General features: G+C 39.0%; 1 protein-coding gene across 2 annotated transcripts in view; it reads right to left on the bottom strand.

The window, feature by feature from the left end:
• Positions 1 to 24,320, bottom strand: part of col18a1a (collagen type XVIII alpha 1 chain a) — an 89,942-nt gene extending 65,622 nt beyond the window's left edge. For both annotated transcript variants that reach the window (XM_042002512.1, XM_042002513.1), the window contains exons 1-2: positions 24,094 to 24,320; positions 23,935 to 24,008 (exon numbers count right to left, since the gene is read on the bottom strand). In XM_042002512.1, coding sequence (XP_041858446.1) covers positions 23,935 to 24,008; positions 24,094 to 24,098 — 79 coding nt within the window. In that variant the 5' untranslated portion in view covers positions 24,099 to 24,320. The remainder of the gene's footprint in view (positions 1 to 23,934; positions 24,009 to 24,093) is intronic.
• Between the last annotated feature and the right edge of the window lie 278 nt (positions 24,321 to 24,598).

Below are 24,598 nucleotides of genomic sequence, written 5' to 3'. Positions count from 1 at the left end.
GCTGGTTGACAGAAGAAAAAGAGTAGTCAATGCATTGTCATGAGAATTGTACATTGTTTAAAGAGAAAATGTTTCCTACATCATAATTGGTCTATTTTGTACTTTCTTATCAGTACTTATCAGGTTTAATTTAGATTACATCATAGGTAGGGTAGCCAACAGTGATTGGTAGATTCAACATGTTTAGCTGCATGCATGCAGTTCTCATCTGTCATGTAGTTCTGGGCCCAACAACAGCTCCTTTCTTGGTAAAAGTTCTGTGTCATCATGTTGAACGGTGCAGTACAAGCAGAAGAAGAGGCAGCGAGCAGTCCTACATGTTGCTCCGTCTTTGGTTCACCTGATGTATCCATTTGCTTTCACACTGCAAGCAAACAGCACCAGAATTCATTTGTCAGTTAACCGAGACCCCAGTTTTCAAACGGACTAAAGTTTCTTTGGTTTGTTTCAAACAGGCAAAGCACACTACTCATGATAAATTGTACTTTCCCAGGAAGCGGAAGTGTTCTATTAAAGAGGTGGTGCAGCAGTGAAAAATGTCCCCTCCCACAGTTTACCACTTTGCTACATTCCCAATATTGTAAGACAAATTTATATGATAACAAAAACAAAAAAATAAAGTTTTTTCCTGTGAATCAGTACGCTGCTCAGCACTAACCACCATTTCGTTACATTAGAACTTTCTTCCCTTCCCGCTATCAATCACTAAAAGAGAAAATCTCCACAAGGCACCACTGTGAGCTTAACGTTTCTTAGTCTAAATGAAAAGAGCAAATAAACTTTGTTTAAATAAAGCTCAAATTAAAGGAAATAAAGCCCAGACCATACAGCTATGAATATTTTTAAGTGGCTATTTTTCCTTACATTTGCTAAAAATAAATAAATAAGTCAATACAAGTTGAGTTATCCAAAAAATCTCCATCTAGATGCAAACGTATAAATGGTTAGTACCAGTGCTGAAGTGATCATGCCAAGCCAGTAACAGCACCTCCATTAACAACACATTAAGATATAAGAGAAGAACATTTGGGGCATAATTTGGTACCTCAAAACTAAGTCCATGGTAGCTTGTCTTTTTGGACATCATCAACCATTCCATGTCAATAATTCCAGAAATCCAGAAATTTGTCAACAGACACCTCAAATGTAATATTCCCAAAAACCAGCACAATTTAAAGCCAGATATCTTGTTGTGAAGAAACTGGTATTATTCTTGTTTTTTTTCGGTATGCAAAGCAGACTAAGACGTCATTTTTTTCCCAGAAGTCCTGTTTGCTATCTGCTAACATAGCAAATGTTACTTTGGAAAATGTTTGTTAAATCTTTCTTTTTTCTGGATAAAATGTTTGTTTTGCAATATACCTGTTAGCATGCTATTAGCATGGATTGGGACTAAAACTTCCCAAAATCCAAATTACATTTCCACAGTTTTCATCCTCCATTTTCTATTATTAATTTCAAAATGTCAAGATCAACATCAAGAAGGCAAAGTACGTTGACTATGGTGAGAAAAAGAAAAGATTTTATTATTTTATCACTTGAGAAAGTGTATCTGGCCACATCCCCAAACAGCCCACGACCCCCCCCCCCCCCCCCCCCCCCCCCCACTCAAAAGCACAAAGTGAAAACATTCCAAGTTAAATTATCCCATTAGAACAAAAGAGCCTCTTTACGAAAAAGGAAACAAAAGAGGGAAAAAAAGGCATTCCAATCATGTTGGTTCAGGCTTTGCGATACCAAAATACTGCAAGGGAAAGAGAAACGACAGGCTGGAGCACCAGAAGTGTTGCCCCGAGGCTGGCATTTTGTGTGGTCAGTTACAGAGGGTGAGGCTCTCTGCATCCTGGAAACAAAACACTCTGACTCAGGCTTGTCTGAAATTTGCCTTTAAACAAAGAAACTTTGCTTTCTTTGATAAGTGCAAGTAATGGAGTTGTGTTTAGCTCAACACATCCCACAAAACTTACACCAATTATAAACACTGAGTCATAAGATGAGACAACCAGAGATTTTCTTACGAAAGCAAAGGGAGTAGCTTAGAAATGAAGCGAGAGTGTCTGCTAAAGTTTGTCTAAATGATTTGTAAGGGATCTGGGATGGAAAAAAGATGGAGGCGTTCTGATTTCCTTCCCATCTGAAACAGTTTCATAAAGCAGGTGGCAGTATGGGAGGAGAAAAGGAGAGGTTGTGGCAGAATGTGTCATCTTCCCACCGGGTTATCGTGGGCTTCAATCTTTAAAATCTTTAAAACAGTCATACAGGGACTTCCATCATCTTAGATGTGTCACTGAATGGTTGCAGATGGCTGCCGCATCCTTTTCTCCACTGAAAGCACATAAGGAAGGGATGTTACTGTCTTCTTGCATCAAATGGGATTTCCAAACTTTCTACACTGCAATATCCCTAAAAATAGTTTTTTATTTTATTTTTATTTAACTTATATTTTTACAGGTAGTCCCACTTAGGACAATGTCATGTAGTTACAAGAACGTTTCACTTAGACCGAATATGACTCGTTCACCACAGGTAAACAATGGAGCAGCAATCAATTTATGGAGTCTTGGGGTTTCTTTTTTATTTTTGTGTTTAAACCTAATACAGTTTTCACAGGAATCTGTGTAGAATGAGCATCAGGGTGGGCAGCGAGTGATCCGCCATGTTGCTCTACATCACTTCCTCTCTATGACTTACCGGCTGCTTTCACACTGCAAGCAAATTGCACCAGGGTTCATTTGCAAGTGCAATGAGATCCCCAGTTTTTCAGCAGATCCGAGTCTGTTTCTTTGGTCCACACCGGAAGTTAAATGTGCATTCATACAGCTCTAAATGAATCGTACTGGAAGGAGACCATGTTTGTTTAAAGCAGACTTAACGCCAGTTTAATTGTGCCCTTTTAGTCATTACTTTCTACTTATTTCATTACTTTTTACAAACAAGCTACTAGAGTAACATCTGCCGATGAAAAATCTGTGTATGTGTTCACATACTTGGCTAATAAAGTAAAGTATCTCCACACAACAGTCACAATGTTCAACATCTGATACAGCTTCTCTTTCTGGACTTTCTCCATCCAGTTTTCTGCTGCACCAACTTCCCTGATGCTGTTTCAGCTGTTTAAAGCAGTGTTGTGGTATTAGACAAATTCATATTATAACATGACAACCAGTTTTCAGGATGAACTGGTGTGTTGACCAGCACTAGAAAAAGTCTAGTTTAATTAAAGGAACAGATGGTTTTACAGTTAAATCTCTTACATTGTGATATTTAAGTCACTTTTTATCTAAAAATCTAAACAGAAATGTTAAATCAGCCCATATTACCGTCCCTTATCTATCACTGTCTGCAGAACCAAACTAAATCAGAATTCTATCATGGCAGAATTTGTCATATCAACAAACATCAAATCATCATCTACTGAACCAATATAATATCGTATTTTAATCAAACTTCTGACTTTCTTTCCCTAACTGGTGTCTGTCCATCTCTGGTTGTTATATAGCTTTTATTGCTCTGACAGTAGCAACTCTTCAGATTACTTCAATCCAACCACACTAAGTACCAGACGTACTGCAGGCTGCTGTCCTTTCAGCTATTGTTTGCTTCAGTTAGCATCTAACCAGCTTTTCTCATTTCTATGTTCAGTAATTCACAATAAAATGGTCAAACAAATGAAGGATAATTGAGATTAGTGATGAATTAGCAGTCAAGTCGATAAAATCAGAAACAGGTGAGTGAGAGACTTGATTATTTTACACCTCGATTCAAAGATTAAAACTAAGAAAATAAAAATGAAGTCATTCTCCAAATTTAATAAATACACATTTAATTAAACAAAGCACAGAAAGCACCATCAAAAACTTACAAGACACCACAGAACACCAACAGCTTGATGCAATGCTGACTTTTAACATCTGGGTGGAGCAGAAAAGTCCAGCAACACTTCCTCCGTTTACTTGTCGCTCTTCTGTCCTCTGCAAGCTGGCTTTTATGATCTTGTCCAGTGAGAAAATGCACTGGGTGTGGAGGACACTTACACACACAGGCTGTCCTTACAGACAAATGATTGGAAGGTTGCGTTCTTTCATCCCTTCACATGAAAGATCTGACAGAGTTCAGTGGGCGAACCCGGGCCTACAAGTATCACTCCTCCATACTTTAGCATGTCATTCTGCTGCTACAGGAAGAGAAAGAGGCATCTCTTTGAACAGAGCCTGCTTTTTACTGTCTCTTTATAGAGCTAACAATGACCTGGTGTGCTTAAACTACGGCTGACATCATCTATTGTGGATCTCATATTTGTGTTTTTATGACACCATTCTGGATTCCTCTTCAGCCTGGTAAAAATCCTAAAAGGTATTGAATGAATTGCTTTAAAAGTTGGGATGTAGATACTGATGGTGCTAACAGAATGAACTGTAATTACTGTGATGATACCTTGACTCATCCTCCAGTCCCACAGCGAGGTTCATTTTTATGGCTTTGAGTGAATTATATCAACAAAGATAGGAAAGACGACTGTCATGGATGAAAAATTTCTCTTACAGGATTCCTTGTGTTCATGTTGGCTACTTTTTTTCTAACGTGGTCATCAATTTAGAAGTCCAATTTATTCATATTTATGAATAAAAACTTCCAAAACTAATAACACCACCATAAACCTCAGCTCTGGTGGAAAACACAACCTGTTAAACATCTGATCTGATAGTTGGAGTATAAATCAATAATTTCAGAGTTTCACTTTGCATCACACCCAAGCAAACAAACAAACCAGCCGTTTCATACATGCAGCATGGCTGATTCAGCAAAGAAACGTTAGAAGACATCAGATGAAGAGAGGAAACAAAGCAGAGCCAGAGACAGAGCAAGAGATAAGACAAGAGTTAACATAAGACTGATTTTTAGAGTCTGGAGAGAGCTCACAGTACAGGTAGGATGCAAGATGGATGCTGAATAGGGGGCGCGTCACTGGGGAAATGGCAAACGTTAAGTAGTGCATCTTTAAGCATGTCAAACTAATGATTTCTGTGTTGATGTTTAATTGATACTTACAAACTGGGTTGATGCAGTTGGATCACTGAATCAATGTATCGATAAAAACTGGTGTATAATTACACCCATTGCCAATAAACACCCAATACTAATAAACTAACCAATGTGTTTGCAATGATAAAGCAGGAACTGAAAAATCTCTTTTTTGTATTTTTATTTTTTTAACAAACAGCTGAAATATCAGTTAACAATATAGTAACAATGTAAAATTGACAAAACCTCAAACAATAATGGGAAACAAACACTTATTTTTGGTATTTCATATCCAAATCTGATGGCTCAGGCAAGTTTACTTCCAGAAATTTTAATTAAATTCACTGAAAAAATTGCTCTACCAAGTGGTCGAGCGTGTGCAGAGGCTCTTGAAAGGTTGCTGACAAATAATGGCGTCACCACAAGGATCAGGATCTGCACATTTATTCTACGGATAGCATGAGGGGCACAGTTAGACAGACAGCGGCACAGCCTTCCATACACTGGTTGCAGGGTAAACAGTAAAATATAAAAGAGTGACTTTCAAGTCATCAGGACACTTTGAACAATATTAAATAAACGAAATAAGTAATATGAAAATAAATTAAAATAATACAGAAGAAAAGAAATGTTGTCTGTACTTAATAATTTCCCTTTTTACATTCAATTAATTAGTATTTTAGGATCAGATGAAAATGTCCATAATTCATTATTCAGTCATTCATGTATTTACCTCATATATATTTAAAGTAAGTTTAGCTTTACTTTTTCTATACTTGTTATTGGCTTGTTATTCTCATAGTATGACACAGCATTTCCCCGAATCTTTTTTATATTTCCAATAAAAATCTGCATTTTCTCCCTACTTATTCAGATCATGTGGAAGCCAAGTCAGACTGGAACGCTTTGAGCTGAGAGGAACGCAGCAGACTTCAGAGTCCTGTGGCGTTTCAGTCAGCCGGTGGGAGAAGTGAAGTCAGGATACATCGCTATTGTCTACACCGAGGCATTCCCCTCAGGTTGTGACTATTCACCAGGGAGACTTCGCTGTGTGTGTCTCTGTCAGTCAAAGAGGGCATGCTAACCCTCACTTTGACTTCAGCCACTGAGCTTATGGCTTTTTGGATTCACTGAGGGGAAGCACAGACAGAATCCACAGATGGTGGGAGGGAGCAGGGGTAAGAGTGGTATGGGACCATTTCATTGTGAGTGACACAGAAATCCTTAACCCATTTCACAAGCGTACACACATGCAGCTTAACGGTGTGGCATTTCTGGCAGTGGAGAAAGCCGAACCCCAGTAGGGAGGAGGAGGAGGTGTACATGTGCATGTGCGTGGCCTCGTTTTCTTCTCCCGGTCAAACAATGCACCATTCAAGTACAACAAAAACGACAAAAGTATGCTGCAGCAGCTACAAATTGTTGCAGGGAGGACTTCCAGAGGTTGAATTTCATGAAGCCGGGAGAGATAAAGCAAGATAACCCAAACAAGCTGCGAGGTCGCTGCTCCACGAAGCTGCACGTTAAGGTGCACGTCTCCTGGTGCTAAACACACAATGAGGACATTTATTTGCCAAAAGAAATGACTCCAACAGCTGCAGATGAGCTGCAAGCACCTAAAACAACCACCTCCATATTTAAATCCCAGAAAACTGTCATGGCTTGATGGTGTGTAATGAGCATTTATAAGCCAGCAACCAGTTTCAGGGCTGTGTGCAGTCATGCACCTTTAAGAAAGTACTAAGAAGAATAGGAATAATCCCTTCATTTATAGGTAGAATAAACGAGAGCTTTGTTTTTCTGCCCATAACCTGCAAATCCTTATAAGTGCAGACTTTCCTGCTTCCTCAGCCAATATTGCAGGTATACCACTTTTTGAGCTCAGATCAGACCTATTGGGTAACTCTGCAGTAACTTAATAACACTGCTCAGCCGTGTAGGGTGAGTGGTGGTATGCACGGCCGGAATGTGTCCAAATATCTGAGGTAAGCCAAGAAAAAAAAGAAAAGGCAGAAGCGAGGTAAGAAGTAGGAAGTTGAGGTAAATGCAGCCTTTATGTGAGCCAACACATCCGAAGAGATTCTTTCTTTCTTCTTGTGACACTGTTCAAACACAACTCTCAATAGACTGAACCTGTCCAGTGCAGGCTCCACCTTTCCAGTCTGTCAGCCATTAGCTCAGCTCTCCACTCAGTTTATCAAGTGGTAATTTGTTGCCTGTGTACTTTTCACCCCCTTTGTGAATTTCCAGCGATATGCTAACTCTTGGAGAGCAGCCAGCCTGAGACACCCTCTCTTGAGGTTAGGGATGTTTGACTTGACTTGCCCTTAGGTTAAGTGTGTGGTGTAGGGGGGTGAAAACATCCATCAGTTCATATCTAGTGATAAACCGAGTTACAATGCACCACTTTCTGTAACTTTACAGTCAATAGTGCACATTAATGTTTGACTGATACTTCAATTTTAAAATTTTCTGATGATACACCGGCTTCAAACACTGAGATGCTTAACTTTTTTCCTTTCACAAAACAATGACTGTAATGTATATTACTATGTGGAGATACTACTTAATGTTAATCAGCTCTTCCAGCTGGAGGGAGACTCCAGCTTCAAAGCAAACTGCATATCTCAGAAAGCAAAGTACTTAAGTGTGCATCAGTGTTTGAGCGGCATTTGTGAGCGAGTTGAAGCCTGTAAAATGACTGAACTGGAATGGATGCCTTCAAACTGAGACTGCAAAAGGAGCTGGTCCTACCATACTTCATGCTAGGTCCAAAGTCAGTCAATCCAATCCCAGTTGTGTGAATTCAATCAGGCGTTTCCAGTTCTGTGATTGTTAACATTTCATGTCTCATTTGCTTCCAAGCCAAAGCCCAGAAACAGTGTTAGAAGTGGCAGCAAGTTTGTCGCGTGACTTTAAAGGGAAATTGTGCAACATTTTCTGTTGTTTACTGGCAAAAATCAAAGTCTGCATGTAAATGTTATCATTGGTATATTATGACGTCTGCTAATGATCTGACACATTCTCGTAAGTGATTTTAGGTTTGATTATACATATGACAGGTAAGCCAGTAGGGAAGCGCCATGATGGTCTGCCATCTTGAAACTACAGCCGCTGGCAAGAGACAAATAGTACCAATGTGGAATCCCTGCGAGCCAGCGCGCAGTGGTTGAGACGCAGCAGCAGCACGGAAGCCATTTTCATCATCGCCAAGAAAGCGTAAAACAGGACTTACAAGGCAGAGAAACCAGATAATAATAAAAGCAGGATCAACATTGCGCTAGCCTTCCCCACGTAGAAGGAGCTGAAGAAGGAGAAAGATTTTAAAAGGGATGCTGAATTTGCCAGCTTTTTCCTCGACAAGTAAGTCAACGATACTGCCTAAATTAGCCAAAAGCTAAGCTAAAACTTTTTCATTTGGTTTTGTAAGTGTTGCTCGTTACAATGGGCAGCATAACAGTAGAGCCTGCTAAAACACACCAGTCTCATTGGTACAGAAGTGTATGTATGCGTGGTGTCAGTCACTGTCATAGTCACGGTAAACACCGACTTTCAGTTGCGGTAAAGCCGGACTAAAACCCGGTGGGAAGACTTTATTAGCTGGCTTTTACTGTGACAAGAAGCCGGTGCTGTGTCGAGGCCAGTTTCCTCGTCAAGATCCATTCCCCCTGTGAGAACCACTCTTCCTTTTAAACACAGAGGAACCATAACTGACAGTTTGATGCGATGCAGTTTTCAATATTTATGAAATCATGAACCTTTTTACCTGAGCGAACACTACACGATCTATCGGATGACATGCTCACATTGGTGTTGTCGAGGCTTTTTGACACATCGCGGTTTCCATTGTTGCAATATGTGTTTGAGAAAGTGAGATGCTAGAATGCACCATATGTCAGAAGGTGATACACGATTCCAACATTAGACGGAAGTAGTTCTTACACGACGTCCTTTTAACTCAGAGGAAAGAATTAAAAAAAAAAAAAAAAGTCTTTTAATCATTAGATTTCTGAGAGGTTTTTCTGTTTTTGGGTCTCTTGCATTTATTCAAAGATTTCCAGACTACTTTATAATCTGCTGGCACCATATATGTGAAATAGGGCTGGGCGATATGAACCAAATCTTATATCTCGATATGTTTTACCTGAATCACAATATACGATATATATCTCGATACATATATTTTTTTGTCAAGTAACCAAAGAGACAGTTCTAATTTACAGCCTTTAATGCCAAATATACTTTTATTAAGGATCAGCAGCACATATGCATTGAAACAGGTCAATGAAATTAAAGTACCTTTATATTAAATGAAATGCTCCTAAAACAAAATAAATTTAAAATACTTTTCAATGACCATAACACAATTACAGCTGTGCAAAATGCAAAAGAAAAGATGCTTTTAACTCAAAACAAGCTATCTATATATCTATCTATATATATATATATATACAAACGATATTCCTTCCTTCTATATTGCATCTGATAAAGTCTTGATATATTTGAAAATCTCGATATATTGCCCAGCCCTAATGTGAAATGTTTTCTTTGTTGGCTTTGTGTGCTATTTGACATCCACAGAGTGGCGAGTGGCACTTAACATTATTAGTTATACATCCTGTGTAACAAGGTAAATAAAAATGGCTTCACAGGGTTTGCAGTATCTTTCTTTCTGCTTCCAACCTTATCATGACGTTTTTATTTAAAAAGTCTACCAGTTCAAACTAAAATGACTAATTTCTGTTCTTTGTGTAAAAACAAAGCTGAGGGTGGAGTGCTAGATGTTGGCTTTGACGCTTTGATCTGAGCAGCACCAACTTCGAGAGTTAGATCTAAATACCAACATGGGAATATTTAATTTAAAATTTGAATATGTTTTTTTCAAATAACTAAAAAGCTAAAGGATAGACGTGTGCTATTATATAAATTTATGTAATTATCAAGAATTATTTACTTTTACTTTTTTGCAGTGCAAAATAATACAGAGTTTGCATTGTTCAGTCAGAATGATCAGGCTGTTTTAAGTGAGCCTAAACAGATTCTATTCTGAGAGCATTCTAGACAGTCTTGATCATCTGAGTGAGCTCATAAGGGCACGGAAGGTTTCATCCGTCTAAATCAACACTCTTTTGAGGTGAAACAAAGAACTAAGGGCAGCTTCTCTGAGGCCAGCCTAAAAATGTGGTGCAGAAAATAGCTGTAGTCTAACAGAAAAGGACAGAAAACTTATTTTGCACTGTCTTTGTACAAACTGCTTCTGCAGTATCAAACCATACACAGCAACCGAAAACAAGATCCACACATTACCTGTTCCTAATCCACGGATTTGACCCAATTTCCCAGCAGCCTCATAAACTGCTCTGCTCAAACAGAAAAATATTAAAACCCGATGACAGGCAAATGGTGAAGAAATGATTCTGTTTGATCGTTATGTAAAAGCAACAAAGTATATGTTATCAGATTTTGAGCTACAAAGAGCAAGTTAACACGTACAACCAATGTACAACCCCAATTCCTAAAAAGTTTCGATGCTCTGTAAAGCGTAAATAAAAACAGAATATAAGTCTAAAAAATGCATATTTTATTCCTAGTAAAACATAAACGTGGGGCCGGGTTGGAACCTAATTTCATATCTCAATATTTTTGCCTGAATCATGATATACAATATATATCTCAATTTTTTTTTTTTTTTGTCAAGTAACCAAAGACTAATTACTAAGTTCTAATTTACAGCCTTGATGGCTAAATGCACTTTTATTAGGTTCAGCAGCACAGGTGCATTAACAGTTGACTGAAATTAAAGTAGCTGTATATTAAATTAAATGCCCTTAAAACAAAATGAATGAAAAATACTTTTCAATGACCATAACAAAAATAATGTTGTGCAAACAGCTAAGAAAAAAAAGATACTTTTAACTAAAAACAAGCTATCTCGATATGAACGATATTCCTTCGTTCTATACTGCGTGTGAAGAAGTCTCGACATATTTGAACCAATCTGTGACAAGTTGCATAAAAACTGTGGAGTAATATCAGAAAATTGTTCCTCAGGTGTTCATAATTTCTGTTGTGGAACATTTTTCTACAAATGCTCCACTTTTAGACACAGTTTGTCTCAGACTGGTGAACTTCTGTCCATCTGAGAGACTCAGCCTCTTTAAAATGCTCTTTTACGGTCATGTTACTGACCTGGTTCCAGTTGACCTAATTAGCTGTTAATTGCTCTTCCAATTATTTTTGATTTGTGAAAATGACTTTTCCAGTTTTTCTTTCCTTTTCTAGCTTTTTAGAAACATGTTGCTGCCACCAAATTCAAAATGAGTTCATATTTTCCATGAAATGGTAAAATGTCATATCTGGAATAAAATATGCATTTATGAGATTTGCAAATTACTGCATTCTGATTTTATTTATAGTTTACACAGCATCCCAGCTCTTTATAAATGAGAGTGTATTTATTTACCCAAAATCGCAACGTGCAAGCCCAGAGTTTTCCATGATCACAGGTAATATATGAAATGAATTTCTGAGCAACTACTGTCTGACACCAGTTTGATGTTTCTTAAGTTCTTTTAATGAGCATTTTTCTCCCAAATTACTGTAAGACAAATGTCTGCAGACCATCATTTGGAAAGGAGGCAACCCAGGGACAACAAAGCAATAAAATATGATTCACATCAATTAAAAAAAGCCACAACCCGACTCACTGATGTTCTGTCTGAATGCTCGCCCTCAGGCGTAACTTATACTCAGTAACACTGTACAGCTCACTTCACACTGGATTACAAAATGCTCCGACTTCAGATTGTAAAACAGAATTTTGTTGACTTAATTTTATTTTTTTTTGTGTGAGGCAGTTACAGAAAATCTTCACTGATGAGTTGCTGCACCTGTGCTTTAACAAAATGTAACCTGCATAATTAAATATTCATTAAAAGCTTTTTCTCTTTGCAGGAACAGCCCATCTAAAAATCCACAATCTAAAAAGTTAAATAAAGGAGTATTTTACAACAGTGAGGTACTCAAAGAACTTGAGGCTCAGTGAGTCAAAAGCTGCATTATGGTCACATTCCAAGACATGCTCATATCTAATAAAGCAGAGGCCCATCTCTGCGGACTGCAGAGTGTCCACTGACAAACCTCCCAGGCTATCAGCATTCTTAAGATTCCCATGTCAGTCACACAGGACACTTTGACTGACCACCTAACGGCCTTGATGCAATGCTTTATAACTGATTTTCAAAACATTTCTCTCTTTACATTAAACAATGAAAACCACACCAGTAAGTACAGAACAGCAGCCATATTTTACAAGCTGAACAGCTGCTCAACAGCAAGAGGAGTGTTTTCATCACTCCGACAAGCAAATTTCAAAGATCAAACATCCCAGAGAGAAGTCTGGATCATTAACTATAAAACCCAAGTCAAGGCATGTGTCAGGGATATGATTGCTCAATTTCTAAATGTTGGAATCTCAGAAACGGGAAAGGTTTTCATGCTGTATCTGCTTATCTTGTCTGATCTCTAGTCAAGATTTGCCAAAGTCATGAAAAGTATTTTGCCAGAGAGATCATGAATAATCATCAGTGGAACTGATGGAGTGATAGCCGTGCAGAAAATATGCAGAAACACCACAGAGTATTTGTCCAAAGTATCAAGGTTTCAAAACATAAAGTTTACTTTAAATGCTTGAACATGCCAGATAAAAGAAGTTATTTATGCTTTATGGGCTGAACTAAACTGCATTCTGGCAGCTGGAGGCTGTTTTAATGCTGTTAAGGTTTAAAGTGACAAGCTATCATTTTGAGACTACTGTTATTTTCCCAGATTATAGCTTTTTCTGTGTTACTGTCTCTTTTCCAATATGTTTAAAACCGCATTTAGATTCATCCACAAAAAGTTCAAACCCTCTGACTGAAACTTTTCATGTCAGCTTTAAATATTTAATCTTTATGTATGATTTTAATAAATTCTTTAAGATTTGTTTTAACAGCTCATCATATGCTGAGATCCTGCCTGCCTTAACAGGTCAGAGCAGCTAAGGAAGTTGGCTAAAGTGCAGATGCATATGCACATCCTATCAACAGTCAGCATTATTGCCAAAGATGAATTTCTTTCCATTCCTCTTGTCATTCCTGAATGCAGGCATAAATAACCTCCTCCACTGATGACATGGGCTTCGCGTGGGAAGAAAGCGCATTCAGATGGCTGTTCTGCAACTACTAAGAGCAGATTGTTAGATCATTGTGCAAATCTTTGGAGTCTTTTGGGATCTTTTTCCAGTTCTTTTAAGCTGTCAGGCCTTACTCACGTTGTGAGCTTTCCACAGCACTTTAAGAACATGTCAATGTAGATCAACACTTTGACAGAAATAAGAGGGTAAAACACGACTTTATGGGCAGCAAACTTTCACTTTTAATGGAAAATAATACTCTAGTTAAGCTGGTTTTCAAAGTTGTGATTATATTTAAAAGAGAATTAATGAAAACTCAGGGTTATTCCTCAATCCTTATTCTTGTTCCTTATTCATATCTAATTCACAGATTTATAAGAAGGACATATTTCACTAAGCTGATCTCTAACAGTCCATTGGAAGAAGCTTCTTATCTTCTCAGAGGAGTGTTGACAAGGGCACAAACTTTTATCTCAGACGTCGCAACACTTTCACCCCTCTGTAGATATTACCGGCCAGATTATACTTCACCTTTAACTGACACTTTAATCCCCCGTAATGAATGGAGACAATGGCTGGAAAGGAATGACGTTATGCCTGTGGCTCTATCAGAGGCCCGGGGGGGATACAGTAGATGAAGAGGCAAACGGGGGACAAAGACTGCTTTCATCAACAAGACAATATCAGGATACTTAATTAGTACAGGCCAGACCGGAGTCCAGGGTGCCAGCGTTTATTGTTCCCCAACAGACCACTTTGGCACAAAAAGCCCACAGGTCATGGTCTTCCTCTGTTTCAGCTTAAGCAGAGGCATGTTCTAATCCACGTGATGGGGATTTGGTGAGCTGGTGCACCAACCTGATCTGAAACAAGTGAACTCAGTGAACCGGAAGGCTGATGAAGACTATTATCGCCCCAAAGCGGAGATATGTGACTTGTAAACTGAATGTAAGAATTTCAGAAGTATGATCAGGTGTTCATGAAAGATGTAAAAACATTTTTCTATCCTACTGCAATAAATGTCAGAAAGAAAATAGAAAATATAGTCATTAGTCTTACTAAAAGAACTGGGGGGATTTTGTGGAAGACTAAATCTTCACCAAACGTGACTAAATAATTACTTTAAAAGTTGAAAAATATGTATTTCTTCTGTTGAAAGCTATTTATTTATTTGTTTGTTTGTTTGTTTGTTTATTTGTTTGTTTGTTTGTTTATATTCTATTGTAATGGTAAGAAAAATAAAATAAAATCTTGTTTCAGTGCACCAAGCACTCCCCTGTGTCTCCAACTGTCTTCCTACATGGTCTGCTCTATTTGCAACTACTTCATGCAGCAATGCATTCTGGGTATTGACTGCCATACTTCAAAACTCTTGTCATATGCATGCAGCCTTGTACTCTTTTTTCTACCAAAATTAGTTTGTAGGCTGTAGGTTGTGTGGGAGTACAGCTTTTCTAGGCATGACTTTTGAGATAATTAGAAAAAATGTTAATAAAAAATATTAATAAATATTACTGTATATATATTTTTTTATATATATATATATATTTTTTTTTTTTTCTGAAAAAGAAAACAAAAAAGGAGGAATTAACAGTAAGCTGCCAGCTTCTGTGCAAACTGGTGAAATCTACTGAAACACATTTCTTTGTCAGCTTATTGGTTCAGTCTATTTCACAGCCTTCTTTGTAAGGATCAGCATTCAGCAAACGTGCATTAAAAATGAGAGGGGGCAAGGCCCCTTCAGCATATATTAGTATGTGCACTTAGACATTATGTTTCCATCAATGCCTTAATATCTGCAACCACTTCAGAGCTATGGAAAAGTGGCTTTATAATAAGTGTAACAGTCCGCACAGAGAGACTACAAACAAATTTGCTGAGAAAAGACAAGACAAGAAAAGAAAAGACAAAAAACATCCCTTTCAAGCACAAAGATTACAAATGTGGAGATATTTGGAATCTTTTTTACATAAATGCAAAAACACTACTTTGCAAAAATGAAGGAAATGACAAAAAAAAGAAAAGAACCGTCATCATGTCCATCATATTTTGTGTACTGCAGCTAAAACCCCGTAATGACTTGACTTTAATGTTTATAAAAGTAGAGAGAGCAGTTATATGCATATCTTTTATCTGTGTTGCAGTCCAATCTCACACAAATGAGGCTGAAACTAAAGTTTGAGCTAAAACTGTCTGACACATCACAATAATACACAAGTAAAACACTGATTTAACAGCTAACAGAGTTCTTGTTAAAATCTGCTGTAACTCTGCTGCGTTTATTGGGTGTCATGTTTTTTGTCTCTTTTGATTTGGCTGCAGAAATTGTGTCACTTTCAGACTCTATTTAATTGCTTAACCTTAGACTCTAGATTCAAGTTTATGATAATCATCTGATCCTAGAACTGCCAAAGTAGAAAGTAATGCGTTAAAGTATGAACAGCCTGAATGTCTACTTGCTTTCCTAACTGGTATTCCTTTTTTTCACTTGGCTGGACCCATTTAAAACAGGAAACATCAGGTTACAAAAACCTTTACACAGCAAAGACTATTCCCTAGCTCAAATAATACGTTTATAAACTGGAGTTGTGAAACAAGGGGGTCCTGTTGAACATGGTTCTAACTTGACTTTCATGGGATGTTCCAGCCAGTCAAGTGGCCAATGAGACAGAGAATTTGACTGCAAACCTGCCAGGCCACCTCCAACCAATAACACTTCTGTCTCGACAGACAAATAGCCCTGCAAATCTTTCAATGGACCTCTAAACATTTATCATCCCCATGGATGGCCTATGTTCCTCCTCTCCAAGCTCCTCAATGGATGGCACAGTGCCACCTGGCCTGTAACAACCACTGAGTGAATAGAGAGTGCCCTTTATTGTCTACAAGCTCATGATTCATGCAACAATTAGCAGCTTCCAAGTTATGTGCAACCGAAGAATTTACTTTGTGAAAATCCAGGCTCAGCACATGATCAAACAAGAGGCAAAGACTTCCATCTTTCCATTAAAGTGGATAAAGACATGTCATCATCAAGGTTTTTTCCAGTAACCTAGACACCTTAAAGCAAACACATGCATTTATAAGACTAACAAACGATAACAGGAACTGTTGTTTCCTTCTCCAAGTCTTTTTATCCAATGATCCCAAACCAAATGCACCTGGAGAACTCGCTTCTCCTTTTTCAACACATACAGGGAGTACAGGTAATGTCATTAAATTCCATAATTCTACTTCCAATTCCAAAGTCCTATTTCTGGCAAACCCATACGAAAGTAAAAGACAGGAGGCACAGGACTCGGCAAATCCCTCTTTTGTCACAGGAGCTCTAGCTTTGATGGTAATCTCCCCATCCCATAGGATTCTCCTCAGTTCACACCCCCATGGTGTGAGATTTGTGAGAGGGTAAAAGAGTAGTGCCTACAGAAATGGCGGCTCTTGAAGGACGGGTGAATGAGTGGAATTCAAGGATGCCTTGAAAAGCGGTCTGCACATCATGAGAGTCAATCAGAAGATAAGCAGACGTGGAGAGCAGAAAGAGGGATATAACAGCAAAGTGAGTTTCCAAACGCACAATGGCATTCCCGAGAGGGGCCTCGTGAAATGCTGAATGGTCTATTCATTCATTTAAAAAAAAAAAAAAGAAAAAGAAAAACACATTGGGTGGTAGCTGATGCTTGGGTCAACAGTGTTCACATCTGACTTTTAAAATGCTTATTTCAGATTGAAATCAGAATAGATTGAAAACAGATCTCATTGCAAGAAGAGACATAATGCAGTCCACATAGTGTCCGAATCAGCCATAGAGCATGAAGAGTGAAGGTATACATTTCTTAGGACAAGAGAATGAAAAAGTGGGGTGGAGGGAGCGGGGTCTCTAGTTTCATGTCTCTCTGTGTTCAGCGGGCTGTCAGTAAAGACTAGTGAACACTACCTAAAGCTGGAGACCGGGACAAAGTGCCAGGTACAAAGATCTGGTTTCCTCTGCTACGGCCAAATACGGCTTTGTAGTGGGAAAATCTGCACCTGGTGGCCATGGAAACCAGTTTTCATCCAAACTACAGCCAGCAGGGCTGACAAACTGACCACCCAGAGTAAAAGTGTGCCCTGCTTGGATTGTAAAGATTTCTTAAGAGGCTAAATGGGTCTTGGCCTGGTGGTTTGGGCTTTGGGTAATGGTGGACTATTCAAACTGTTTTCCATTCTTGCCTCTAATACATGTGTGTTGCTTCTTAGAGCTGTTTGGCAACAACCTTTTAGACCTGGCAGTGGATTTTAGAAATGTTCAGCTATTGAAAGGTATGGACAAAAGCTTGTTATTAAACATTTATTATCCATCTATCTTCAAACTGTTCGCACATAGCCATAACTTCACCCCACCTCCAGCTTGAGTAAAATATTACACACACTAGAGCAGCAGTAGACAAATAGAGACAATATTTACAGAGTTCTACTATTTTAACATCTTTTTGTTTGTTTTTTTCTTTTTTACTTCCAGGGTTTGCAGCACAATAAGCAGCAATAAGAAGGAACAGTGGGATTTTTTTGGTCCAAAATTCATGTATCAGAATCTAAGGTATCTTCAACAACTATTCAAGAAATGCAGGAAGTTTTCTAAAAAGTAGTAAAAACTCATTTGTACACTGTAAGTAGATTTTAAATTTGATGACACCAACAAATGTTTAGGAGAGGCAAAAAAGGAGACAAGAGTTTACAAGTGAATGGGTGTCAGGATTGTTTATAAAAGAAGCCTCCAGCAAAGGTTTAGTCTTTCCCAGCAAGAATGAGTCTGGGGAAATGTTAGTGTGTGAAGACCAAGCCTGTTGGATGTACATCACCTTCAAGCCCTTAGTCAGCACTGCGTGACATCATGCCACCATGATCTGTACAGTAACATGGACCCAAGAGTACCTTGGCAAATCATTTTTACTGTTACTTGGGTTGACTTACCCAAACATTTGCAATCTTGATAAGCAGTACCACAAAGTTGGTAATCAACTCGATAATTCAAGCCAGGGTTTTCCCATCATAATCAGTGCATGCTCACGTGGAGTCTGCAGCATCTGACCAATCGCATACATAGAGAAATCCTTCAGAGCAGCACGTTTTGTCTTGGATTATTAATTCCTCACCGTGACAACACGAGTAGTTGTACGTTCCATAAATTCATGGTTCTGTAGTTCTGCCAAGTGTGACCATTATTATTAACCTAATTAACCTAAAAAGAGCAAATACAAAAACCCTCCTCTCACGATCCCAAAGAATGGGCCGCCATTTTCCAAGGGAACTGAATGATCCGGAGGTGGTGCTTTATACTCATAGATCTCTTATCAGAACATAACCTGCTCCAGAGGAGGTTAGAAATTTAGCTTAAGTTACCATGGTGATTTACCCCAGTAAGAAGTGAACCAGCGTCCTAGGACAGAAAACCCAAGGTAAACCCTGAAGTTACAGCAATAAGAGAAAATCTAGATTCGTAGTACAGGCCTTGGATTTTTCTCCTATGGAAAATTTGTAGTGCATCATGTAGGGAACAATCAAACAACAACAATCACAAACTGCTGAGCAGAAAACTGAAATACCAAATATCAACTGGTCAATTTTTAAATCAAACATACCAATTGCATATAAAATACAGTAACTAGAGGGAGGGTGAGTTAACCAAGGATTATCTACCATAGAAATACATGATTTTGCATGACTTAAATCAATTATACTTGCACTGTAAAGAACCAGTAGGTGCAGAATTCACTTCTGAAATGTTCCCAGTGTGGTCTAAAGCCATGAAAAGGACTAAACAAAACAGTATCACAGACCAGACACCACAAACCCCAGTGGATTTCCAGGGGTTACTCCAGGTTCTGATCTTTAATACAAAACATGCATATCACATGCAGTCCTGTCATTTGCAGGCCTTTACAGCATGCACTGACTGCTACTTAGATTACCTGGGAAAGACAAGCAAATAAGTGAGGGTTTCACCTCAAACAGGAAAGAGGTGCTGAGAGGTAAGACAGCACTCAGTGTACCATTAGTTCTGGAGATAGTTGGGTGTACGGCGCAAGTGGTCCTACAAATCCTCTTCTCTTGGAAACATAAGCAGTAATTATGGCATCACTCTGTATTTTGCTGCTGTCAACCCAACATTTTGACATCAGGGACAGCATGAGAGAACAGCTGAGTGCACCTGAAACACTGAGTGTTGGGAGCACATAAAAATACAAATAACAGCTGTCACCAGCATTCAAAAGGATGCTCAGGCCTGAAAGACACACACACACATACACAAACAAAGACCTAAATCTTTTCACTGCGTCCCTTCATAACAAAACACAAATAGCATCATTGATAAAAAATTTAAAAACATAGCTGTATCACATTGCCATGACATACATGTATAGGTTAACACTAAAATACCAAATAACTGTGCTGCTAACCCCCGAAGTCAATATGTAAGGGACCGAACGGGTGTGGCTCTTCCTTTGTGAGCACATTCAAACACAACACACAGCTGGCTAAAGCTTTGTCTGAGGTCAAGCTCCACTGTAACATGAGAGAAGAGACTGAAACATAGCATTATTTTCTTCTAATCACAGTCTTTTTGCTGTCTTTTTGTGCAGTGAAAACTAGCAAGGAATTGTCAAGCTATAAAATGTTTGCGAGAAAATAACATCTGAAAATGCAATGATGCATCGTAAAAGTTGAAAATACTAAATATTTACTTGGATGGTATCAAAACAGTATGGAAACAAAAACAGCCATGCTTGCTCCATGTTTCCCAGGTGTACTTAAATGCTAATGCAAATAGTGCTCCCGGTGATGCAGGAGTCATTCTCTAACTGGGCCACTTTTTTTCTGTGTATATGGTAAATTTAGACATACACCTCTTCAGATTCACTACAGGATCCAGATGGGCTGAATTAAGCACTCAGAGCAGGATATGACCACCGTGGTCCTCTAACAAAAACACATCCACTTTAAAGTAAACCAAATCGAGGCTTCCCTTTCTGTTTCTGTAGGAAATCTGTTTCTCATATTGAGAACCTTTTCCCCCTCCATTGATTTGCTTCTTAGGGTGTTGGGTCCTGCCCCAGGCAGTGTTGATGATACCACCGATTTGGTGAAAAGGTTCAATTTTACAAGCAGCCAAAGCAGAAGAAAAATGTAGTTCTCTTGTCATAATTTTTCAGGAATTTTGTACAGTACTGGTCAATAGTTTTGACCCATCTACCCATTCATTTCAAAGAGCCGACGTGTCCAAATGTTGAACTTGTACAGTATGTTAAGAGTAATTAAGGTCACACTCAGCTGGTAAAAGGCCGCTTTCACTATGCACTTTAGTCAAGCGAACCAAAATTTTTGAATAACAAATTCCCCCTCCTCGCCTGAGGTGGCGCTGCAACAATAATTACTACAGGAGAAGCCAAGACGAACAACAAACAAGAAAACTTGCTCCTCTGATGTTTAATGCAAGGAAATATTAGTTTCCACTACATATGCTATAGTCCACTTCCTGAACTGAAACATGCATTCTTAGATGGAGCAGAGTTTGCTCCTTGGATGGGCATCAGAATTCAGCTGCACGTTCACACCTCCCCAAACAAAGCAGACTTTCCAAGCAAATTAACTAGATTCAATTCAGAAAGGTTGGTGTGAATGCACCATAACTAAAAATACTGGTCTTAACTTAATATGAGTCAAGATCTTTGCATTTTAGAAAATTAATTTCATGTAATTGTAAGAAACAGAATAGTTTATGTGACTATCATCTGTGTATGCAAGTGTGTTATTTTATCATGTGTTAGTAATGTGTTACTACCACCACACGGTAGCATCAATAAACCAAACTGTTAAACCACCAGGACAAAACCACAGAAAAAAATGGCAATATTGACAAGGCCTGAAATTCACTGCAGAAGTGCAGGAATCGCATATATTTGATTCTTGCAAACTTAACTGTTATAATGAGGGAAATTCCTGCATACAATTACAGCGATGTGTAATAATCTGCAGGAGGAGACTGTATTCTCTCAAGCAAGCTCTCCAAAAATATACTGAAATGAATGGAGAGACGGCTCTGTCAATAAGAACATTTAATTTTGAGCACTATGAGCTCTTAGACCTGAAGAGCACATGGTGGATCACAATGATAGCTAAAGACTTGTTGAAGGTTTTTAAAGTTTAATATAATTAGTTGAGCCTGAGATTACAATCCCATCAAGAAAAACCATCAGACTGATGAAGCTGTATGTGAGCTGTGAGCGAGTGTTGAACAGCTGTGTCTCACCACAGATTTATGGACAGAGATCTCAACAATTCACAACTCTGTCATATAACAGTCACCTCATCATTTACTCAACTGGAAATTGTAGGGAGATGTTCTGCAGACAAAAGTCATGTCAGAGCGACAGCCTGCTAAAAAAAAACTCACAAAAGTGCTTTGCATGCCTACTGAACACTGGGGACTAAATGAAAAAGTAACAGCAGGTGTACATGACAATGCTAGCATTATGGTGTTAGCCACCACCAAACACCTGCAGGGGGGTTGGGTTGGTGGTGGTGGGAGGCTGGTATTTGAAGAATTATTCTCAGTGATTTTGAATAATAATTTTGCTTGCATACGTAGATAGGTGCAAGCATTTTGTTTGATATAAATCCAACCAAACAAACAAGAAAAAACTAAATATATCCACAAAAAACTGGAAAAATTTAACATAAAAGTAACTAAATAAAAAAATGCTCAAGATTCTGCCACTCCACCATCACCCCCTCCTGCCTCGGAAAGTACTTATATAAACTAAACCTGGAATTAAGGTCCCCTCTACCGACTGTCTACTGACCCACGCACCAACATTTACTGCACCCTTAAGAGTTGAAATCCCCCACTGAAAGTGTTTGAAAATTAAGAATAATTTAGGAAGCAAAAGGATTTCCACATCCTCATTTCACTCAGAGACTCCCACCAACAACCTCACACACAAAGAGATGCTTAAACCAAGTCAAACCCAAACAAACTCCACAACCAGACATAAACCGTCTGCTTAGCAAAAGTCTAATTAACTTTCTAAATGGTGGCGGCTGACTCAACATAGCAAGTCAAATGCTAGATGGAACTTGAGACACCTCCATGGATGTTGATTATGTGTAAGCAGGTTTGCTGACTAGAAAATCCAAGGATTAGACATCACAAGGTTCAGTGAGTCAACAGAATCTTTGCACAGACGGCCCATTTATTTCATTTAAGGGTTACAATGATTCCAACCAAGGCCACTACCAAGCAGCCACTCACCACAGAAAGGCTCCATGTTCCGCACAGAAAACCTGGGTCTTCTTTTCTGTTCATTTAGCATTTTTTTTAAAATACCTTTTTCCCTCTGACCATCAACACTTTACACTAGAGAGCTGAGAACAGCAAGCCAGCTGTGTTTTTAATGTTGGATCTAATTCAACCATTAAATGGCACAGTGGGGGCAATGTGGGGAGGGACTGGAGGGGGGGTTCCCTTACAGCCGTTCCCCTCCCCCGACAGCGTCCTGCTCCCCTGAGGCAAAACCACGCTGGGTGCATGTCAAAGATCACATGACAATAGGGATTCTTGACCCAGCTAGGGAGTGGGAATGAATCAGACCTAATTCAAGCATGTCGCAGGCGGCCCAAACTTTGCTCTTGAGACAGACTGGCAGCTCTTTTCAGGCTGCAGCCGCACACAGAAAGCTCAGCATTCCTGTTTTACATTCAGATTTTACCCATCTTACCTGATTCATTCATCAGCCCCAGATCTCGTGTGTTAATATAGACAGTGTTTGTTAAAGTCTGCTTCATGAATTGGAGGAGTTGCATTATTTTCAAAACACATGCTAAACCCCCCTCCCCCCCTCCCCCCTTCTCAGTACCACTAAATGCTAAGTATCTAGTCATTAGTGATCATGGTCAATAAAATATTAATCATCATCATCTCAGTTTCGCCTCCATCTCATCTGACAGCTTTACTCCAACTGAACGTTTACTAAATTAAATGTACATCAGTGTGCTTCACAGATAAATTAATCAGACACAGAGAGCAGAGGACGGATCTTTCCACCTGTATGAGTCTCCATCACCATTTCTTCAAGTTTCATTAAATTAAAACAAGTTTTTAGCCACTTCGAGCTACAGCAAGAGTTTGTGCTCAGATGCAGAGCAAGACAAACACAGGAGGAATGTAAGTGTGCTGAGAATGCGCAGCAGGCAATGGACATTTGGAAAAGTTGCAGTCTTTGAACAAAGATCTGCATTTTATCACCATTTTAACAATGTGTCAGCACAGGTTTGCAGCAGAGTAGTCAGACACGTAGCTTGTTGGCTTGTTAACACAGCACTCAGCATGCCACCAAGGGAAAGCAGACAAAAGTAAGCAAACATGCTCCACATGCTGAAGCATCACAGATGTGCAGAGGCCATCCTGCTGCTTAATAACTGGTGAATTATTGCATAACTGGATCCACTTAAGAACGAAATCCCTTTCTGTAAAAGGTTGCTCAACAAATCCAACTGTTCCTGCAAGTTTTCGTCAGTTAGTGGACTTACAGTGAGTATACTTGTCAGTGTAGGTAAATAATATTCAGGGCATTTCGTAAAAGGAAATTTTAAATATATAACTATATTTCTTCAGAATGACGAAAGCTGCAAGATCCATTCTTTTGATAGATATAAGGATGCTATCAGTGCCCTGCATACCAACTTCCCAGCATCTTTCTTACCTGGCCATTGCAGCGCAACTGGGATGGCAAGAACGGAGATCCAGCAGACAAGGCGCTCTAGCCATGAAGAACACCTGCGGAGGTAACAGCACGCGATCACATTCACAGCCTAAACGCAAAACTACACAAACTACAAAAAAGTTGTCAGTGAAGCGCTACCTCATCTTCTTCTGTTGTTTCAGTGCAATCGAGCGGGAAAGCTACATGGGATTTTTTGTATTTTGTGGAGGGGGAAGAGGAGAGAAAGGGCGCGCGAGTAGTGATTCCAGATTTCTTGGTCCTACACCGCTGCTGCTGCTGCTGCTGCTGCACGCGGCCGGAACAGCTGATGAGGACGCGCGCTCTGCTGGAAGCAAAGAAGAAGAGTGGAGGAGAGGAGAAGTGACCTGTGTGGCTTCACAGCAAGGACTTCCGCCAGGTCCTGAAAGGGAACTATAAAGTCTGTAAGCTGGTTTAAATGCCTCCTCCAAACAACAACAACAACAACAACAACAACAATAATAATAATTAGAAGAAGAAGAAGAATTTGGTTACAACAGCTGTGTTTACTTGAGCCACTTTCAATCAGATTTTTCATCCAAACAAAGTAAAAATGTCTCAATCAGGTCTGAGGATGTGGTTCAAACCTTTTGATATTTTTTACAGTTGTGTCGGTGAGGATTGG

The sequence above is a fragment of the Melanotaenia boesemani genome, chromosome 12 (genome assembly GCF_017639745.1).
Source record: "Melanotaenia boesemani isolate fMelBoe1 chromosome 12, fMelBoe1.pri, whole genome shotgun sequence".
Lineage (NCBI taxonomy): Eukaryota > Metazoa > Chordata > Actinopteri > Atheriniformes > Melanotaeniidae > Melanotaenia > Melanotaenia boesemani.
Note: the sequence above shows the minus strand (reverse complement) of the source record. Positions and strands in the feature narration are given on the sequence as shown.